Source organism: Lichenostomus cassidix, chromosome 9, assembly GCF_008360975.1.
Source record: "Lichenostomus cassidix isolate B80296 chromosome 9, HeHo_3.0, whole genome shotgun sequence".
NCBI classification, from domain to species: Eukaryota; Metazoa; Chordata; class Aves; order Passeriformes; family Meliphagidae; genus Lichenostomus; species Lichenostomus cassidix.
Window position 1 is genome coordinate 21737127 of NC_139490.1, and position 21835 is coordinate 21758961.

Genomic DNA, 21835 nt, shown 5'->3' on the forward strand with positions numbered 1-21835 from the left:
ATGAGAACAAGACACAGCACAGTGTGTAGGACTTCAGCACCCAGTTTTGGGAAGTGCCATCAGAAGCCTCATCCGTAAAGTTTTTGTGTGTTCATGGTGATACAGGCATTTTGCTCCTATATGGAAATAATCTCCATTTTCTCTCAAATTGAATGCTCTAGAAAGAGAAGAAAACACTCATGATAACTCACATTGATAACAGGCATCATCCCACAAGGAGGTTCTGGCACTTCGCAGGATCTCTGAAAATGCCCTGAAGCCTCATCCAGAGGCCCTGGAGCATCCCCTGAGCAGAGAGCCCAGGAGGCTGAGGTGGGCCAGGGATCCTGCTTGAGAGGATGGGAATTGGGAGAAGTACCTGCTCAGCCCCAGCTGGTACCTGCTACCAAACATCTGTCAAGCAGTGATGGAAAAACCACGCAGCATCTGTTTTCCAGAGGAGAGCTGTGCTCGTGAGCCGCAGTGGGCAAGGGCTGAAATCTCTTGGTTAAAACATATGTTGCAAGAAATGAGCAAAACCTAAAGTAAACTGTTTACACAGAGGTAAGCATCTGCTGATTGCTGCTAGACACAGGCTAAATGAGGCTCTGTTTGAAAATGGCCTCGTTTTGCCCTTGCATGCCTTTTTAATACAGCAGAATAACTGACTCCTCACCAGGCAGAAAGCTCCATTACTTATGTTTCCACAGTGCATTTTCTTTCCCAAACAATGTTTGCTGCCCCAAGAGCCTAATTATCACCTAAGAGATGTTAACAGCCAGATCATTGGAACTTCGAAAAGGTTTTGATCAAATACAAGCAAGATGTAGTTTGTATTTTGCTGCCCTGTATTCCAGGAGCAGCTGGTCTCCTGAGGTAGGAAAGTGTGGACTAAGTTAATGAATTTAAATACGCTTCTGTTAGATCTTTTAATCATGAATGTAATTGCAGCTGGTAGTCTTTTTAATTTTTAAATATAGAGGTTGTGATTGGATTTCTTTTTCTTTTTTTATTTCTTCATTTTCAAATCTGTCGCTACAGTTCCTCCCCTCACAGAATTCTCCAGAAGAAACACCTTGTCTTTCCAGAGTGAACATTGTGAATCTTTCCTGTTCTGATTATTTCACTACAAATTTTCTGCATTAGCAGTGCCCTTTCTGTCCCTCTCTACAGCTGCTTCTGCCTTTGTTGAGTCTGGCATAAGGATACACATGTAGTAACAGGCACAAGCATGGAGTGGGAGGAATTTACCTTTGGAATTTACCTCTGATACATACCTCTCATGCCAGCTCTGGCACTTGTCTCTAGGCTGACTGGAATAACAGGATGCACAAGCATCAGCCCAGCTTCTCAGAAACACTAACAAGGGGAGTTTGAAGCCCAATACTTGTGTCCCACAGGTGACTGAGTGTTTCTGTGTTTGAGCTAGCTGATAATAAAAACATCACCAGGTTAAATGGAGCACACAAAGGAAGCAGTGCTGGCAGTTCTGTGATGCTGAAAGCTGTCCAGATCTCTTGTTTTTGTATACATCCTCTCTTTAGGATGAAAAAAATGCAATACACCAAGCTGAGATCCCCCAGAGTATTGAAAGAAACGGATTGCAATGGCCCTGCTTCCTTCCAGGTCCCACTGGCAAAATATTCAAAGAAAAGATAAATTATTATGTGAAGAGACAGGCAGGGGATTGAATGACTCAAAGCTATAGGATATGGAGCCTCATATAACAAGATCACCAGCTCTCATTCACCCCAGCTTGGTGGTGCCTGAAAGCCTCTCCAAGCTCAGCAGTTTGCCAGTGTATCTGAAAGAGCTAATGGCCCCAGCCCAGCAGATCCCAGTGGGCAGAGACTTAGCACAGCATGCTCCAGGGATGTGGATTGCCACACACTTACTTCAGAATTTACCAAACACAAGAAAGTTTTTCTCTGTGATAATTGTTTTGACAGAGAGACTAAGCACATGCCTGCATTCAAGCCGTGGTTATTTCAGTGGAGCTGTGCTGATAAACTCCTCTGGGGAGGGAACTCACACTGGCCAGGTTCCTCTGCTCCACCATTTAACGCATTTCCCTGGACAGAATGAGCCATACCCACAACCACATATATATTGCTACTCACAACTTTTTGCTGGCATTGCTATCTGGCTGGTAATGTTCTTTCGTTTCATTTATTTACTCCTCACAGTACAGTTATGCCAGCAAAGCTCTTCCATGTAACCTAAGCTTATGAGGGAGAAAACGCCTGTGTAAATTTTTTAAAGGTGGTGTTTCCTGGTCTGGCCTGAAGCAGAGAGTCAAGCCAAAGGCTCGGTGGGTACAGAATTGTGCTGTCCCGAGGCAAAGGGCGGTGCTGAGTGCTGCTGTGCAGCATCCCCCGCAGGCAGAGAGGGCACTGCTGCCAGCAGGGAAGGGCTGCTGAACTGAGAATGTGAACACCAGGGCCAGCTGCTGCCAGAGCCTCTGGGACGAAAGCTGTGTGAGCAGAGGGTTGTGCCGACTCACCCTGGGCTGTGACACCCAGCAGAGGCGGCGGGTGGCACCGGCTGGGTGACTGCATGGCGCTTCAGGGTGGCACTCGGGCATCGCTGCCTCCAGCGCCGCTGTGCAGAGGGAAACAATCCCAATCACCAATTGCCGGCGATTAGACGGGATTGCACTCGAGGCCTGACTGTAAGACACGACAAATGCCACGGGCAGGGAGATGCTGGAAGGAGCGGTGCCTCGGTGCCGAGCCGTTCCGCAGCAGGCAGGTGCCATCTAGTGGAACTGGCACTGCCGGTTCCCTGCGCTGGGCTGCCCGGGATCCCCAGGCTGCGGCAGGAGCGGGAACAGCCCCACCGGGCACTTCCTTTGTGCTTCTTTGGGCAGAAGGGTTTTCCAAGTTGAGAGCAGTGCTTTGGGAAGTGGCACCGTACACTTTTAAGCACCTAATTAGACTTATCTGCTGTAGAGCTGCAGAGGAATTTGGCTGCCTTTTGGCCAGCTGGAACACCTCTGGAGTCCTTCACATGGAGGGTGAGAGAATGTTGGCCTGTATTTAAATTTTAAAAAAGTCTTTCAATGATTTATTAATCAAAAAACAGCTTTTCAAAATCACATTCAACGCATTGCTGTTTTTCTGGTATTCATAAGTGCTCCTGCTAACCAGAGGGCAAGGGATGCCATTAACCACCCTTGGAAGCAGAAGAACCCAAGGTTTGTTAGGGTGAAATATCCCTTCTTCACAGCGCTGAGGTGCTGTCTCTGTGAAATACCCACTTAATATTTCATATTCAGCCTCACAATGCACAGGTCTGAGGCATCACCTGGCAGAGAAATCCTGAAGCTCTTGAAGTTTTGAAGACTCAAATGTCCATCTGAAGTCCCAAACCACGAGGCTGATTTGTGCTTCCTGTGGGTGCAACTGAGGGGAAACAAGAGCATTCCTTTAATTAGAAGTAGGTTTGCTGTTCCTTGCACCTCTCTCAGCAGCGCCTGGGACAGGTCACTGTCAGAGACAGGAAGCTGGCTGGCCAGGACAGATCCATGATGGATTTGGAGCAGCCCTTTCCAGCACTGCTCTGGTAATGAATTTTGCAGTCTTTGTTCGCTTCCTCGGCATGGTGATTCACTTAGGAGAGGAATTGTTTCTGGGAGCTGGACCATCACTCTGGCAATTCCTGTTGGGTCTGTCTGCATGCCTGCTTTAAATGAACAGTGGCTGCTGAGGCCAGCAAGGAGCTGTGCTGTTTGCAATAAAATACCCACACTTTGTACTGTGCGTGTCGCATATTCTCCTGTTCTTTAGGAAACAGTTCTAACAAAAGTGTTAATTGCAGGCCAGCTAATGCTGCATTATTTTCAGGCTCAAGCAAAAGAAGTTCAAGCCAAGAATCAACCTGCTGTTTTCAGATCAATAATTTGTGAAAAATGAATAATGATGCCCATGAAGTCTCCCGTTGTGCCGTGGGGAAGGGCTGGTGTTGGTTACAGAGCAGCACAGTGAGCAGCCTTCTCCCAATGGTGCTGCAGCCCCTCCTGCCCAGCCTGGCTCTGGCGGGGATTTTAGGAGCAAACTGGCAGCAGTTGTTTCCAAGGGCTGACTGGATGCAGTGCCCATGGGGAATGCACTGCAGCTTGGGCTTCTTGCTGCTGGCAAGGCCTGACATCAGCTGCTCTTCACTGCACACCCTTTGATGGATTTGTTGCATAAGCTTTTAGCAATGTCTTGATTTCCCAGGAAATGATGTGTTTTAGACAGAAGCCAGGCACCTTGTTAGTCCTGCCAGCTGGCAGGGGGGTGGGTATGTACATATAGATATTTGGTGTTTAATAATTGAAACTGGGTGTATCAAGGTTGGCAGCATGTCTTTCAGCTTTAAAGACAGGGTATTGTCACAGGAAAATGGGATGTTTTCCTGTGCTGAAGACAAATTTTTCTTCAGCTAATCTTGGTGTCTGCAGCTGCTGTGTCAATATCTCCTCCCGAAAGGCAGGGAATGAACTTCGGAACATCTGTAACAGCTACATTAAGTGGTGTGGTTTATTGTAGAATTATGGATGATGATGGCTGGGTTACTAAACTGTAAATCAATCAAAGCTTTTTGATGATATTCTATATCATTTGAAGGAGACTCATGCAGGAAGAGACAGTGATTTATTGCACCAACTGGTAACACATTCAGCCCCAGTCATTTTTATTTATCATTACTTTGAAAAGATTTCAACCCTTCATTAAAGCACATTAAAAAAAATCTGTAGTGATGATAAAGTTTTGCTGTAATGAAAATTGACACTCCTGAACTGTGATTTCTGGTGATAAGAAAGTGAAGAATGAGGAACTTAAGATACACAAACTTCACACTAAATTAGTTGAACAATTGCCTTTGTTTAATTGTCTTTTACGAGCAAATGAAGGGAACTTTTTTCTTTTCATCCTTAAATCTGTTCCTTTGAAAGGATCTCACACTGTCTGTAGTTTTGAACCATGGTACCCGGATTTTGAATGCTTAGCAAGTCATCCATTTCTGAGGCATTAGCAACGCAGACAGGATTTATTTCAATCTCTGCATATGATTCTTTGATCTGGGGCTGACTTAAGTGCATTCCAGTGCAATTAATTAGGAAAACAGTATAAGACAGTGGCAACTCCAAGTGGTCTTAAATGTTAAAGTGACTGATTAGTAGCTCTGCTTTCTTGAGGATTATCTTCTGCTGCTTAACAACATCTGCTATTGCTGAGCAAGGGAGAGTCAGTTAATTGAGGAGAGGGATCCTTGCTTCTCTCTGTAAGCCACCAGTATGACTATTCTCCAGAAGAGAAGCCATGAGGGAACCTCTCCCAGCACTGATTGTGAGAAGGAGCTGGCTAAATGGAATCAGGAGCAGTCCCTTCCCTGATGCTGTGGGGTGTGTGGCAGTGTGCAGCTCACACTGATTGCTTTGCAGGGCAGCAGTCGTTCCCTTTTCCTAGCAGCCCTTTGTGGCTGGCAGAGCTCCTTGGACTCCAGTCCTTGCACTGGGCCTGCTTTCAGGGGTGGGTTGTGCTGCTGTTTGTGTTTTCTTCCTTGGAATGTCTCGTTTCTTGCTGTTCACTGGCTGGCTGAAAGTTACACTGTTTTCTTGGCTGTTCAGGACGTGTCAGTCCAGTTTAAAAATCCTGTGCATCTCCTTTCTGTTTCCAGAGTCGTCCTACTCAGGTCAATAAAAGTAGCCATCCATCAGTTTTTGATTGGAACAAGATTGATCAATGAGCAACTTAGGGGTGCTGCAGCTGCCTGACACAAATATTGCCTCCCTTTGCCTCCCTTTGCCTCCCTTTGCCTCCCTTTGAAGGAATTCAATTGTCCTGCATAAGTGATCAATATCTGCTCCTCTGACTACTCGTGCTCCCTGAATCTTCCTGTATAGTTTCTTTATCATTTAATCTTCTTCAAGGAGCCATATTTCCTGTCTATCATGCTGTTACATTTTCCTTGAATCTTTTTTGAATCTCACAGCCAGTGGAGCTCCTGTGATTCACAGGAGAAGCTGACTTACAGTTCAAAAGAAAATGCAAATTCTAGCCTATCTGCTTTATTTACAGCTGTTTCAAATAAGTATCTTTACATATTGCATAGTTACTTCAGCTTTGTCTTTGCTCTATATCAACTTGCTTCTGTTTTTCTTTTTTCTGTTTGGCAATATCCTGATCATTTTTTCTTCTGCATCCTGAAGTGTGTGAGGATCAGATGCAGAAATCGTGCTTTATTAGTTAAAATATTCACTTGTTTTATTCATTGCATCCATCTTGACACCTGGGGAGACTAAATCCGTGGCATTCTCTCTCTTCCCAGGACAAAGACAACAAGAAGCTCCACAGATTTCTGTGCAGATCAGTGCAGCTCAGTCCCAGTGGCACAGCAGAAAGCTCCCTGACTTGGCAGCCTGCACTGGCAGTGTGTTAGGGGACAGCACTTACTCCCTGGAGCTGGAATGAGGCCCCAGATGCTTTCCACTTATCTAGTGGGAGGGTGAAAACTGCTATCCTGTGCTACATGTCCAGTGGAAATTGATCTCTGACACAGAGATGAAAAGTCCAGTGTCTCATTGCAAATGTGTCATTACTCTTCAGGGACTGATTTGTTACTTGCTTGGTACTAATGTGGCCACACACAAGAAGATTCTAAAAAATAAACACCTGATGTACCCTTCTAGCAAATATTTTATAGTAAATATGGGTGTAATGTGTTACTGACTTCTGTATGTTTTGTAATGCCAAAATCAATGCACATGAAAGTCTCTGTGACAGAACCAATAAGTAAAGGGAGTGCAAATTTTTCTTTCAGAGAATGGCCATGTTTTTCCCTCCTGAAATTTCCTACCTTGCTGACAGCGGGGGCAATAATGAAAGCAAGGGAATTCAAAGAATAAGCCCAGGTTGCAGTCCACCTTTCTGCCAGCACTGATGTAATCCTTCTGGCACTGCAACTTCCCTTCACCATCTGTCAGCATTCCGATGTGCTATTGATTAGGGGCTTTACTGAGGTCACTCAGGAATCACAACAAGCCTCCTGAAACTTGGGCAAGGTAATAAATCAAAAGTATTTGATTTGTTACTCGCTGTCATTTTTGGTGCCTTGCTTCAGTAGAAGACAGCAGTCAACACTTCCTCAGCTCTTCGTGTGAGGAAAGTTATGATGGCAAAAGAAAGCGCTTGTTTATAAACGGTGCAAGTAACATAAGCTTTTAATGGGTCCTAGAGGAGTCCAAGGCTCCAGAGGGCTTTGGAATGCCTTTCCCTCCGCCCCCATTTGCTCCCCTCACCCTGACCCCCACGTTTTTTTCCAAGCCTTTGTCCAATTTTCATCATATCTGTCATTTTGAAAAATGAACTGGCGGTTCACTCCTAAGGTTCATAGCATGCCATGTATCTTTTTTTAGATTAACTTGTTTGCAAAGAGACAGTTCAACAGGAAATTCTTGTGCTTACACAGCAGTACAATTTTTATGAAAAGCAGAGATGTTGTTAAAACTCATTATCTGTGCCTATTCTGCTAATTGGATATAAAGAAGTCATGAGGCAGGAGGATGACAGGACCATGCTTGCTTCCTGGGTAGAGGCCTATTAGTACATTGCTAACAAATCTGACCTGGGGCTGAGTGTGTAACACTGTGGTATGAACACAGTGAGTATCAGCATTGCCCAGCACTGAGATCTGAGGGGAAAGTGCACCTCAGTTCATTTAGGGAGACAGTGGTCCTGAAAGTGTCCATTTCTGATAGTGTCAGAGGAATGAATGCCCAGCCTTGATGCTCCATTTGATTGCAGACGTATAATGCTCCCTTGTATTACCATGTGGATCAATCAGTGTGGAACAGCCTGTATCATTCTGCCCCTCCCAACAGGGCTGTCAAGGCTCCACATGTCCTCCCAACTTTGGGGCTGACTTACAACCTTTGTGCCTCCACTCCAGCTCTGCTGCCTTTGCCAGTATATTTCAGGAGGAATAGCTGTGTTGCAGGAATATATGCACAATACTATTCCAACAATTGCTTTGTAGACCTGCCTGTCTTTGTAGGTCAGCTTTAAACAGAGATACCTCACCCTGTGCTGCAGCCACACAGCATGACTGCTCCTGCAGATCCCAAAATCAAGGCTGCATTGCTGCAGGGTGACTGGATCAAGCACACAGACTGACCTTTTCCTGGGTTTCATGTCTACATGGTGAAATCAGACCCTTGAGTGAGGATCTGGAGGGGGAGCAGAGCCTGGCTCAGGGTTGGCTGTTACATTTCCAAATGTCCTATCTTCTAATACAGCCAAGTCCCAAGAGCAGAGACCAGCAGGCAAAACAAACACAATTATGCAAAACAAACCTGGTTCCCAAAGCAAGCACTGACACCCCTCCTTTCCTGGCAGAGAAAATCACTGCTGTAGGTGTTTACCAAGTCTGAGAGCTGGAGGATTGCGTGTGCTATTCAGTTTCTTGGCTTTTGGGGGTTTGTGTTGCAACCTTTATTTAAACATCAGGGACAGAAAAAATGTTTGGTTTGTTTGTTTGTTTGGGGGTTTCTTTCTGTTTCTATGATTTTTAAAGGACTGAAGACTTTATTGTGTGTGAAATGCAGGAAGAGCCTAAATGAACAACAGATGAGAGGAAATAGACTGAGGAAAATTAGGGCTATTTGCTACTGAAGGAAGTAATCATTGTACATATATTAAATTCCAATCTCTAACTGAGAATGTGCTTGTTATGCAAGAACTGTAGGGGAAAACAGGGGAATATGTGGAGTCTTTGCAAAAGTGGTGAGTATGGGTTTGGTGTACTGGTGGTAAATGAGACAGCTTTTACTGAAGCGAGTGGTGGCTGGAGAGTCCCCCAGAGCTTCCCATCACAGCAGAAGGTTATTCTCTGTGCAGAAGGGGAAAACCGCTTTTCATACATCTGCTGTTTGTAGGTAACATTTAGTATGACTTTCTAATGAGAATATAAATTCTTTGTGAACTTTCATCTGCTACATTCTCAGCTCATCCATCCTTAGAGACACCTGACTCACCTAGACTTGACTTACTATTTACCTATTCCTTAAGGATGAACTGCTCATTTTCAGTGGAGATAACCTTTCCCTGACAATCCCCTGCAGTGTTTCTGCCACATTTGGGTTTAGATGATTGTAGAGGGGGGCTGAGTTCTCTGGTTCCTCTTCCCTTGGTCTCTGCACTAACAGCAAGGCAGGCATTTCACTGCTGGGAGACAAAATCACTGTTTGTTTCAGGGGTAAACTACTGACAGTGAGAGCCACTAGGAATGGAATAAGGACCCTCACAAGGGATTTGTGGAGTGTGTGATACATGGGCTTGGCTTACAAGGATGCCTTAAATCAGCCACAGATTTGACATTACTACATCTTTAAACAAAACAGAGTGTTCCTCATTATTACAAGATGGCAGACCCCCTGTTCAGTTAATTCAGCAAAGATATAGAATGATTTTTTTATTTAATTTTTTTTTAGCAGTAGAAAAATTGTAGCCTGGGGGCATGTAGCTTTGACAGATTGGGGTTATATGGTTGAAGCTGACCTATGCAGCTTCCTTCCCCTTCCCCCTCCTGTCAGGCAGAGGAAGCATTTATGATTGCAAGTGGCTAGCTGTATTTTGTCCTCTGTCTGAAGGAAGGCCACCACAGTAGTCAAAAAGGACTTGTTACATGTTTTGCTTTTCCTAGGAGGGATGCTTGAAAGCTCAGTAAAGAACCAGTAAATTTTTTTTTTTTAATAAATAAATTCGACCATGTGGGAGGAAGCATTTAAGTGCAGGAAAGAATAGGGAATTGCACAGTCAAATAAGCAGTTCTTGGCAGAATTTAGAGAACAGCAGCAGTAAGAAGGGTGCATTGGCGTGTAGAAAAGAGTGGAAATGAACTGAAGAGAAATGATACCATCATATTTAGAATCTGTCACTTTATCAGAGTTATGTTGGCTGGTTATTAGCAAAAGAGAAGGAATTGAGTTTTTAGAGGAAGAAGGGTTTCATTTCCCCTTCATTAGCTGAGGAACCTGCTGACAGGAATTAAGACAGAATATTGCTAAATTGCATCTTCAGCCACGCAAGAAAGGGTTATTCTTGCTCAGTGACTGCATTTGCAGCATGGCCCTGCTTTAAAAAAACAAAACTCTGCTGCCAAAACTAAGGCTGCTTTGTGCTGCTGTGAGAATGGGAAGGAGAGGTCCAGGCGGGAATCCTGTGGGGCAGTGGTGCCTCTGACGCCTGTGTCATGAAAATATGCCTCCAGTTAACTATTGTCCTCTGACCTCAATCCATGCTGAAACAGGGGCTTTGCATAATTGTGGAAGGAGACGGCTCCTGCTCCAAAAGATGTTATGTTTTGAATTTCCAAAACAGACAAAGGAGACATTGTCAGCCCTTCACACATGGGAAATAGAGGCAGAGAGAGAGAGGGAGATTTGGTCTGGGGCAAGCAGGCTAATTTTGACAGAATGGGCACTTAAAGTGAAGTTTCCTGAAGTAATTTGTGTGTTATGACCACAAGATTGCCCTTCCTTTCTAATATTGGATTTTGTTCTCCCTGAAACTTCAGTTCAGATGCAGGGCTGTTTATCAAAAACATTCTTTTATTCTGCTCTTTTTAATAAATATGCTGGGGATTCTGTCCTTGGACAAAACTGTGCAGCTTGCATGCAGGTCTAAGTTGCAACTCTGCAAATGCCTCAGAGAGCCTCAGGTGCATTTTCATGTTGGCACTGCCAGGAGCAGTACTGCAAGAAAAGGCAGAGGTGTGACTTTGTCCTGCTTGTCTTTGTGTCCTTGGGGATCACAACGCCATGGGTATGTAGAAGGGGAGCCTGCAAGAGCAGTAATGCTGTTCTGCCCAGCTTCATGTGGGAAGAAAAACCTTACCAACTCCCATGTCCATTTGTCTTGCTCAAGCTTGTTGAGAATCAGCACCTTGGAAACTAATATCTTTCCAGAAAGCTAAATACAAATTTGGGGGCGTAACTTTAAGTCAATGGTGCATCTCAACTTAGGCAGTTAAAACTATTCTTTTGCTTTAAAGTCTCTGTTTGGTTTTATTTGTTAGAGGGTTTTTAAATTTTATTTATGCCCCATTGGAGCAGCTTCCTCAAGTACTTCCAGGCACCTCGTTCCAGTTTCCAAATCTGATTTCTGTGTTAGGAGGTGAGCTTTTTCCTTCAAGCACTTTGCTGTGTGACAGGCCTGGAAAGAGGCACATCAGATTCAGTAGAATCTCAAAAATTGTAACCTATTTTCCTGTTCTTTCTATTCATGGAGATGAATCTTTGAGAAAGATCACTCATGATAAAATATTTCCCAGGGTATTGCCTCAACTCAGGTAATAGCTCTCACAGTGCAGGTGTGCAGAAAGAAGTACTTGCTCCTTAAGCTTTTCCCAACCCATGTGCTGTTCAAGCTGTTTCTGTTTCAAGGGACTCCAGAAGCTTTGCATGATATTTATTAATCTGATTTACTAATAGTCTCCTAAAGTTTAAACAGAGACAGAGAGAGAAGATAAGCTGGACTCAGGCTTACAGGAATCAGATTCATGCCAACTCTGCCACTTCCATTTGGCTTTAGGTGCATCATTTAGTATTTGCGGTTCCTCTGTCTACCAAATGCAGATAGTAATTCTTCCCTTTTTTCCCTATCCATATTTGTATAGATGGCATGTTTGGACAGGAGTCAGCTCCTCCTGTGTCTGTGGATACCTCACACACAAATGAGTCCCTGATCTTAGGTTCTGTAGCCACAAAACAATAACTGGCTTCAACCTGCTCGGTGAGAAACACAACCTTTGGATTACATTGGTGGAGATAAAAAGTCCACTGCAGTTCACAAGTCAAAAACTGCTGATGGTGTTTAGCATCAATGTCTGTCATTGAACACCTGGTGTTCATCACCTCTTTCCTTTTCTTTCCACTGTCATATTTTATCCCATCTATTAGAGGTTTCTGAGCTCAGTCTGTATAAATTATGGTTGCCTCTTAGTCAAGGTGATGGAATCACTACAGGCTGCAAGGTAAAGGAAGGAAAAAGACGTAAACTTAAGGAAAAGTGTTTTCCTTATGTGCTCTGCTCCTCTTCTTTCTCTCCTCTCCCTCACAGCCAGTGCTGGGCAGTATTACTAGAGCGCAAGATACTCCTGCTATTGAAGAGAAATGGAATAGTTTCCAGAAATAACAAATGTCTTTACCAGCCCTAGTTATAAAGGCAGAAAGCAGGAGAGGAATTGGAGCTGGAGTGGACACCCGATGCCATTGTTGGAAAGACCAAAATTGACTGCTTTGGAACAGCCCTTCGGCAAGTTTGTAATGAATTAGGAAAGCAAACATTCCTTCATATGAGACTTCCTGGGCAATGGCTTTGATGTACTTTTTGAAAATTAAATTGCTCTTACTGCAGAAATTTAAGTTACTACTAGGAAAAATAATACTGAAGGTGCTAGGGAAACACCTAAAACTTAATTTTAACTGTGTTAAAATTAGCCAAAACAGAATACTTTTACTATTTTTTTTCCTCAGAAAACTGTTCAGTGCCATCTCAATGCCCATTACATTCAGTGTTCCTGAACCACACTGGCAAGGCAGTGAGCCCTAGCAGCATTCCGAGGATGTATTTTTGGTGGGGACATGAATCCTCCAGCACCCCTGGATGAAACATTTCCAGTTGTGTGTGTGTGTTATCTTCTGTGTGTGCAGAGTGTCCCACAGCCCCATGCACTGGGAGCTCGTGCCAGCTTTAGCCACCAGAGAAGGCATTTCCTCATTCTAGGAACACAAAGGCACCTCAGTCCCACACTGCTGGCAGTGGGGGAAGAAAAGGCCCATTTCCCTCTGTGTGGAGAGGGCCATTGCAGACTGCCATCTCTGTCAACCCCAGAACTTATGGGCTGAAGCTGGAGGGTCTCTGTCAGAGACAGATGTCATGTTTCCAGTTCTAGGGACTGAAATAGGGACAATACAAGGGACAACTTGTATTGTTGGGGACTTCATTACACTTGGAACAGGGAGAATGCCCCATGACATTATGTGTGTTCTTCCCAATTGTCTTGCTTTTCCCTTCTACTTAGTCTCGTGTCTGAAGTGTGTCTAAAGTTTGTTTGATTTAATATCAGGTTGACTGAAACGGGAATAAATTACTGCTGCCATTGCTGGTTGTCAGCTCAGCCTTCTCTTTCTGCAAGCATATTGCATTCCTGGTTTCCCATGGCTTTTCACTTATGTTCCTGTGGTGTTATCCTGCTCCTTACCGCAGCCTCCCAGATTTCAGCTCGGCAGGCAGATCAGTCAAGCAGTAGGAGTCCTGGTCAGCATGTGCACAAAGTGGAAGGGATAGGCACAGCCCATAAGCAGCCAGGCTGCAGGGCTGTCCTGGGGAGCAGCTCCTGGCTGGCACAGCAGGCACACAGGGAAAGGCCAGGCAGTGCCAGCAGCCACAGTCACGCTCTGGAGTCAATGCATGGGTTCAGTCCTGGAGATTTGTTCTGCCTTTGCTGGGAATGGACATCCTGGTGAAGGTGCTGCTACTTGGCAAGGCTCACGTGGTGGGCAGTGAGAAAGAGACACACAGGTCTAATGTTGCACAGACTGCGTGAGAAAAAAATAACCCACGAGTAGAGTGGAATGGATGAGGTGATGTTGATTTGCTCTCAGTTTTTTGTTGTCTGCATTAGATCCCTGCTTGCCAAGCATCTTTCTTGTCACTAGCAGCATATTTATTCAATTTTCTCTTCTCCTTGTAGAAAATTCTACTACATCACGCTGCTGAGAGACCCTGTATCTCGTTACCTCAGCGAATGGCGTCACGTGCAGCGAGGAGCTACGTGGAAGACCTCCTTGCACATGTGTGACGGGAGGACACCAACTCCTGAAGAGTTGCCATCGTGCTATGAGGGCACGGACTGGTCGGGCTGCACGCTGCAGGAGTTCATGGATTGCCCCTATAACTTGGCCAACAACCGCCAGGTGAGGATGTTGGCCGACTTGAGCTTAGTGGGCTGCTACAACATGTCCTTCATCCCGGAGAACAAGCGAGCGCAGATCCTGCTGGAGAGCGCGAAAAAAAACCTCAAAGACATGGCCTTCTTCGGCCTGACAGAGTTCCAGAGAAAGACTCAGTACCTGTTTGAGAGAACTTTTAACCTGAAGTTCATCCGGCCCTTCATGCAGTACAACAGCACCAGGGCGGGCGGGGTGGAGGTGGACAATGACACCATCCGCAGGATCGAGGAGCTCAATGACTTGGACATGCAGCTCTATGACTATGCAAAGGACCTCTTCCAGCAGCGCTATCAGTACAAACGGCAGCTGGAGAGGATGGAGCAGAGGATAAAGAATCGGGAAGAGAGGCTTCTTCACCGGTCCAATGAAGCACTTCCCAAGGAAGAGACCGAAGAGCAAGGACGTTTGCCCACTGAGGACTACATGAGCCATATTATAGAGAAGTGGTAGCCTAGGCAGACTTTTATATTAATGATATTCTAGGGTTTCCATATAAGAGATCATGGAAGTAAAATTACAAAAACAACAAAAAAATATTTTATTTAAAAACGAGTCTGTAAAACAGAAGATAGATTGCTTCCTTAAGCATAGGGTCTTTTTACTGTTTCTTACAAGACCGATGAGATTCTTAAAAAAAAAATAAATACATAAAAATAAAAAAAGGGTCAACATTCTAATGCAGAGGTAAAAAATGCACAAAAGCAGTTACCCACTCTTAAGGCCAACTACAAAAGAATGTTTCTTATCCTCACACTTTTAACACAAATGGCAGGAGTAGGATTTTTAAAAATCTATCAATCCCCTAAGCATAATGATATAAATCATTAAAAACAAGGAAACAGAGGTTTTCTTTTGTGTGGGAGGTGGGATGGGAATTGCATTGTCTGTAAGTAACTGATGATGGCAACTGAGTTGAGGAGGTGCAATCCTGTCAGGCTGGGAGCTGAGCACACAGGCAGTCACAGCATTTCAGCTGGCAGCCACTGCCACATAGTAAAGAACCATTAAAAAAAAGAAGAAAACCAGTCAGAGGATGAGAAACATTAAATTGAATTGACTATGGCCTGGGATATGTACTTAGCACAGTGGTTCTGACTCATTGCACTGGTATCACATACACATATGCAACTTCATCACAAAACTAATAGGGAATTCATGCACAAAACTCCCAGATTTGTTTCCCAGAGAGGTCCCAAAACAAGTTAAAAGCCAACCATAGACTCAAACCTGCACTCACATGTTATCCTCTCAGCTTACACCACTACTGCTCAAGCCACCATCAGTATTGTGTGTTAACAGCACATGAAAACCCTGTCCTACATCCTAAAAAAAAAGGAAGAGAAATTTCAATACTCCCTCATAAAACTCCACAAAATTCAGACCCTGCCACTGATCAGTCATTAATGGGAACGTGACAAGGGGGCTGTTTTGTTTTGTTTGTTACTATGTGAAATACTGACCCAGAATAAGCATAGGGATGTACTCTATCTGTATTATTTCAGTTATTTTTACTTGCTTTTATCAAGAGATAATGGGCATCAGCCTGCTTCCAGTGAAGTCACTAGAACTGATTTAAGTGGGAACAGGATGGAGCTCTCTTCCAGAGCTGTGAAAATTTCTGACTATGGGTCTGAATTAATTATGAGACAGTGCACATTGTCTTTTGGCAGGGTGCCTGTTCTGCAGCCCTTACTTCAAATGAACAAGCTGTGTTCATAAAACTGGAAAGGGGAATCATGGAAAGTGTTTTTTTAGTCTCAGACCACTCTCAAAGCAGAACTCTTTCAATGCTGGTTTTTAGGGCCTCATGGAAGTTTAATCCTCCAGTGTGGGGACAGCCTAACCAGGTTCTGCTTGCTGACTTTTGAGTCATACAACAACAATGACTTTTCTAATTCCTCTTCCCACTCGCCAAATTAAAATATGGCTTTTTTTTTTGCTGTTGCAAGCACTTCTTTGTTTGGCTGGAAGCATGGAAATGAAGTCGTTTTTGCCTGGTTCATGTCTCACTCCCTTATTACTCAGCCTGCAAGACCTGAACCAGCTATTGTTGAGGGTGAACTCTGAACCAAATGGAATATGATTTGATTTTCAAAGCCCATGCTAACTGCAAATCAAACATGGCATTGAAATCACTGGAGGAGAGGCAGAGAGCTGATGCATTCAACTTTAGCATGTCATTTTTACAGCATCCCTTTCCCATCATACAAATCCACTGCTGTGCTTACTGGTTTGTATTTTAATTCTTCTTCTGCCTCTGCGCACTTTCCAGCAGCTTCAAGTTCAGACTGAGTTTTGCAAAGGAGGGGCTGCTTTGTTCTCCTGTGCACACCCTGGGGGATACACCTTGCTTTTAGAGATGTTCTTCCCCTGAAGAGTAAAGACAACTAAAAACTTGAGAACAGAAAATACAAAGAGCACTTAGGGCTCAAATACAGCTCTCTTACAGCCCTGAGCCAAAGTCCACCAAAGTCAGAGGATGCTTTTCCTATTGATTTCAGATGGATTTTGGTCAGGTCTGTGTCCTGCTGCTGCAAAGTGCACAAGCACAGGCTCACCTGTCACCAGGCACAGCAGGACTTTGTCACCCACACGTTTGGCTGGTGCCAGGATGTGCTGCTGGTGTCTGTGTCTTTAGAGCTGTGTCAGTGCTTCTGCCACAGAATGGCTCCTGTTCCCAGAGATGTGTAGCCTGGCCATAAGCATCTCCTCCTAGATGAAAATTGGGAAGCAAAATGAAGCACTATTTGGTGGTTGGCTTGGGGGCAGAAGGTATTACAAGTCCATTTGCTCATCTCTGAATCCCAGGACTGGGAGAAGCTATGTCTGTTAGTTGCCAGCACTTTTATGCATTGCTGTAACTAAAGAAAACATTTGTATTTCAAAAATGCAACGTTACAGGCTGTTGACCCACAAAACACAAGATACAAAAAGCAACTGTTTTATATGCACAGTTTCCACCTTTCCCCAAAAGCTTTTCACGGTGCATCCTGTGTTCTGGATCCACAACACACCAGTGGTTACTGCAGTTTATCCCTGTTTGCGTCGCACTGTTGGGACTGTGTGGGATTCAGAGCAGGATTGTGATCAGGATGTGTCTGCCTGAGCTGGTTCTGTGTTAGGGGCTCTGAGTGACCAGCTGGATGTTAATGAATCTGTTTGCAGGTTTGTCTAAATCAGAAGCAGCCTCTGACCTTAGAAGCATGTCAGTAGAAGACCTTGTTCCAACATTTTCTTTGTAATATATTGCAGTAACAAGCAAAAGAAATGAAATTATACTGAAAGCTGTCTTGTTAACACTTTCACTTCAGCCACAAAAGGAGGGCTGACCTCACTCAGTACTGAGGCAGAAGTTTCAAGATTTAAATCCTGCACCCAGAAAATGCCTCAGTTTTTCCACCTCTACACTGGGAGTAACAAATTTATGGACTCGAAAAAGGTACTCCAAGGTATGAAAAGTATAGGGCACTTTGAAACAGATTGGGAGTAATGGAAATTAGGAGAATCACCCAAAAGCCATCCCTCACCCGGGCTGCTATGCTGGTCTGCTTATGGCTGTAGCCATGTGTTAATTTATTTTAAGTGCTGTGTACCAGAACATGGGTTGCAGGACATACCTGGCACTATCTTCTTCCTTTAGTGGGTGCAAGGGAACTTTTTTAACATAATGTGAATGTAGTTTTTTGTGATTTATATGTACCACAGTTTGAAGTGGTACTATTTCTTTTCTTTTTAGGACTGATAATTTGATGCTACAATTACATGAAAAGTGTGTGTGTGTAGTTTTAAAGTGAATGGAGAACAACAGCTTTAAGGCACTCTGGCAGAAGTAGTGGCCAGATAGTAGATTCTTGTTCAATATCTGCCCCTTTCTTCCAAAATGTTTTTCCTGTGACTTCCAAACACATCAAGACCTTGTTCAGTACAGGAGGTGTTTCTTCAGGGGGTCAGTCAGTGCATCATGATCAGGTCAGGTTGAGTGAGTGCTGGGAGCAGCGTGGGCAGTGTGAGATTGGCCCTGTCTCTCAGGGACTTGGTGAGGCAATTCCCCTTGAAACCAGAATTTACCCAGTCAGAGGCTTATCCATCCCGCAGTGTTTCTGCCACAGCTCCAGGGAAATGCCTTTACAGGAGCTAGGGCTGTGTGAGGTGTTTCTGAGGGTGTTTACAGCCAGCAGTACTGGGGCAGGAAAAGGTCCTTAGGCTCTGCCATCTGGCACTGTGATGATCCTGGCACATCCACAGCAAGGATGAGGCTCTGAGTGGGGATTTTCCAGTAGACTCCATTCCTGCTCTGGGAAGGTGGAAAGGCAAAGACATGCTGTAGTGCTAAGAATTCATTTGCTTTTAGTTGCCTAAATGGTCTAAACGTCACTGCTTGGTGGGTGTTGTTGCTGCAGAAAGCTTTTTATTGCTGGTTTGTCTCATCCCAGTTAGTTCTGTTGAAGGAATTTGCCTCATCCAAAGTTTTCCAGACAGCCAGGTGCCACCCTACCCAGGTCACAAAATGCAGGATTGACTGGTGATGTTGCCAGCCCAGGCTGTCACAGGGTTCAAAGTCATAAGCAACAAAAAAAATTTCAGCAAAAGATAAGTGTGAATTTTTGGCTTGACTAAATTTCTCCCTTTATGCCCAACAATTTTGAATAAATGAGGAGCAAGTCAATTGATGTTTTTGCACCCCATAGTCCCTTACTTGCTTACAAAACTGGGATGACAATGAAAGCAGCATGAGAAAGATCCCAATAAGGTTTTGAATCCTCTCTTCCAGGGCTGTCCTGTTGGAGCAGAAAAGAGCAGTGCAGTACTGAGTATGACCAAGGCAGAAGGACTCCACGGTGGCAGTACAGATTATTAGGAAGTTTTCACTCTGAGCCTATCAAGTCACTTCACAGAGGCCACTGAACAGCTACAGGTGATGATAACATCACAGGGCCTGACTGAGGTTCCTATCTTGGGGTTTAAAGCATCTCTGGTGTCCTACTGGTGTTTAGAGTTACCCTGATCTCCTATCCCATGGGCTTTTCCAGTCATCACCATAAAGGGGTGGAACTACAGTAATTCATCAGCCAAACTGTGCTTAATAGTGTATTCCCAGAGCCATGGCTTGGCATGCAGCTGACACGATCTGCTGGATTTGAATCGCAGGGCTGGCTGCCTTTTCTTTTGATTCTTGTTATCACTTTCACTAATATCAGCACCTCATGTTCCAGAGGCAGAAGTGAACACAGGATTCACTGCCTGATCAGGAGTAGAGCCAAGCCTTGATGGCACAGGTCAGTGAGCAGCAGCTCAGGTAAAGCAGGGCACACACACAATCCCAGCCCTCCCTGGCTCTCTGTTTTACCCAATCCACAGGAGTTGTGCCAAGGTGAGTGCAGCCCTGATAAGCATATGGGTGTTAAAGCCTGTGTTGTCCCAGCTGCAGGAGTTTTCTCTGTAATTCTTAGCCATGCAAGCTGAAAAAATCCAAGATTTGCAAATGAGTCTGTCTCCTCAGAGCCCCACAATTCCCCCTCCCTATTTTCCCCCAGGTGTCTATGCTGGAGACTGGATTGAGAGAGTTGTACTATAATGAATAATTTTATATTCAAAAGGTTTACTGAGCATGATTTGTTTTGTACATATTGGAATATGATTTAACTTATTTTTATTGCCCCTTTTAATCTTTTTTCCCATAAGGAGAAGACAGAACTCCCCATCCTCTCTCAGTGTGAAGTTCCTATGTGTTTATGTGTAGTCTGCCAGTCAAACACGCAACAGGCACAGGGTTTCTTACCATCCCTACTGCTGTCTGATTTTGTTTTTCATTGTCATTTCTATTTATCTGAGGCTTTGTTTATATTGTCTCTTCTTTCCTCTCTGCCGCACAGTCTGCACAGAGCAGGGAAAGGGAAATGCAGGCAGGATTTTCTTTTTCTTTCTCTCCCCTTTCTTGTGTGCTCTACTTACCAAGGAACTCAGTTCCTCTAGGAGTTGTGTGACTGAGGGTAAAAAAATACAACTGTTCCCCCACCTGCCTCCCATCCTCCATCCTGTAGATCAAACAGATTCAGCTTCTCTGAAAGTGATTGTGGCTGGACTCATTCCATTGGGCTGAATGTGTACGGTTTGCACTTCCCCCCCCCTCACTTCAGGAACTTAAAACCAACAAAAAATGAAAAGCAACTGTTTAACTTGAGCCAAGTAACACTTAAAGCTTTATATATTTATTTATAGCATCTTACAAAAAGTGTTAAAAGGTTTTTTCTTTTCTTCCACAAAAAAAAAAAAAAGAAATTTTTAAAAATCATCTAATTGTTTTTGTCTAGATCAAGGATGAATGTTAGCAGATGAAATAAACCCTAAAATTGAGCATCTGTTGTGCGTGTTGTCCTTGCATTGGCCTTTGGATGCTGTTTCAGTGTAATATGTCTTGCCTGTTTATTACAGAGAGATAAAGCTGCCAGTGCAGTTGATGGATAATATTTGTTTTCTGCTACAAAAACAGACTTCTGGACAAGAAATATTCAAGCAGAAACTGCAGTCTGTTCGTTCCTATTGTTACATTTGAGCCAACATTGCAAAAAGCCCTTAAACCTCATGGAACCTCTCATCTTTTAAAAATTACCTTTGATACTGTACAGCCTCCTTAGTTTTCTTTTTCAGAGTGGCTGCAATGAGCACATTTGCAGGCAATAAATAGAGGTGGTTACCCCAAATATCACAGAATAGTTAACAGAGCTTTTTTGTTTGTTTCATCTGCAGTCACTGAGCTGAGCCATGTGCCTGTTGTGTACAGTGAGAGTAAGTCAGGGGTAAGAGAATGATGATCAAAGTGTTCCACAGCATTCTGAGTGAGAGCAGAGTGAGAGCAGAGAGGTATTTCTGTGGGTGCAGCAAGTACCAAGCTGTGATTTTACTGAAGCATCACTGCAGCTCCCACCTTGCAGCAGAGGAGCCATGCAGGTGCTGGGGGAGCACTCAGGTGAGTGACTGGGAGGGGAGCAGCTGTGAGCCAAGGGGGTTCAGCTGGGAGGGTAGCAGCCAGCAGAGACCCTCAGTCCCTGCAGCTGTGCTCAGGAGGCCTCCTGAGTGTGCTGCTCTCCTGCTGAGCTGCAGGAGGAACTTCCCAGCATCACTGCCTGTGGACAGGCAAGGTGCAGACACAGCTTGTCCTGCTGAAGGGAGCCCTGCTGCTCCTCTTGGAAAGTGCCAGTTGTGTCCTCCTTTACCTTCCCAAAAGCCAGGAGGGTGCTCTGCCACAAGAAGTCTGCACAGGTAAAATGCTTTCATTTTTAGGTGGTCTTCCTGCACTGCCTTTAAAATGGTTCTTCCTCTCCATGCTGGTAGCCTCCAGGAAAAGGAGAGGAGGGAGGAGGAGGGAGGATAGCTAGCTAACTAACTAGCAGGTGGAAAAAAGGCTTCTGCTGTTGCAGAAGGGGAAAGGAGCGGAATGGGTGCTTGAAGGAGGGTTAAAAGATGCAGAGAAATGACTGAGGGAATAATTTCCAGAGTTTTTGGGTGTTTTCTTGGTTACACTGATGACTACTCAGTTTCTTTATTCTTGAGCCCAAAATGTTCCTGGTATTTTACACTATGCAGCAGTGCCTCTGGGGAATGTGCTGCCTCAGGTTAGTTGGAAAGTGCCTTCCTTTGCATCCTGCTGTTAGCCTAACCATGAACACCTGGCTGCTCTGCTGCCCCAGGTGACAGCCTGCTCTTCCTGAATGGAAAAGCTGATCCTGACTGCACTGTATCAGAGGAGGTGGTGCTGAGATTTGTCAGAGGTTGTGTTTTGTTTCTCTGGCTAACAAACTCACCCAGAGCTACTTTAACTCTTTAAAAACCTCTTTCTTGCCACTGTCTAGAGACAAG

At 44.5% G+C, this 21835-nt stretch overlaps 1 protein-coding gene across 1 annotated transcript in view; it reads left to right on the forward strand.

The window, feature by feature from the left end:
* The window catches only part of HS6ST1 (heparan sulfate 6-O-sulfotransferase 1), a 172636-nt gene extending 152304 nt beyond the window's left edge, over positions 1–20332 (forward strand). Inside the window, exon 2 of the mRNA XM_085069783.1 lies at positions 13720–20332. Within this exon, the coding sequence (XP_084925909.1) occupies positions 13720–14428 (709 nt within the window). The 3' untranslated portion in view covers positions 14429–20332. The remainder of the gene's footprint in view (positions 1–13719) is intronic.
* The last annotated feature ends 1503 nt before the right edge of the window (positions 20333–21835 follow it).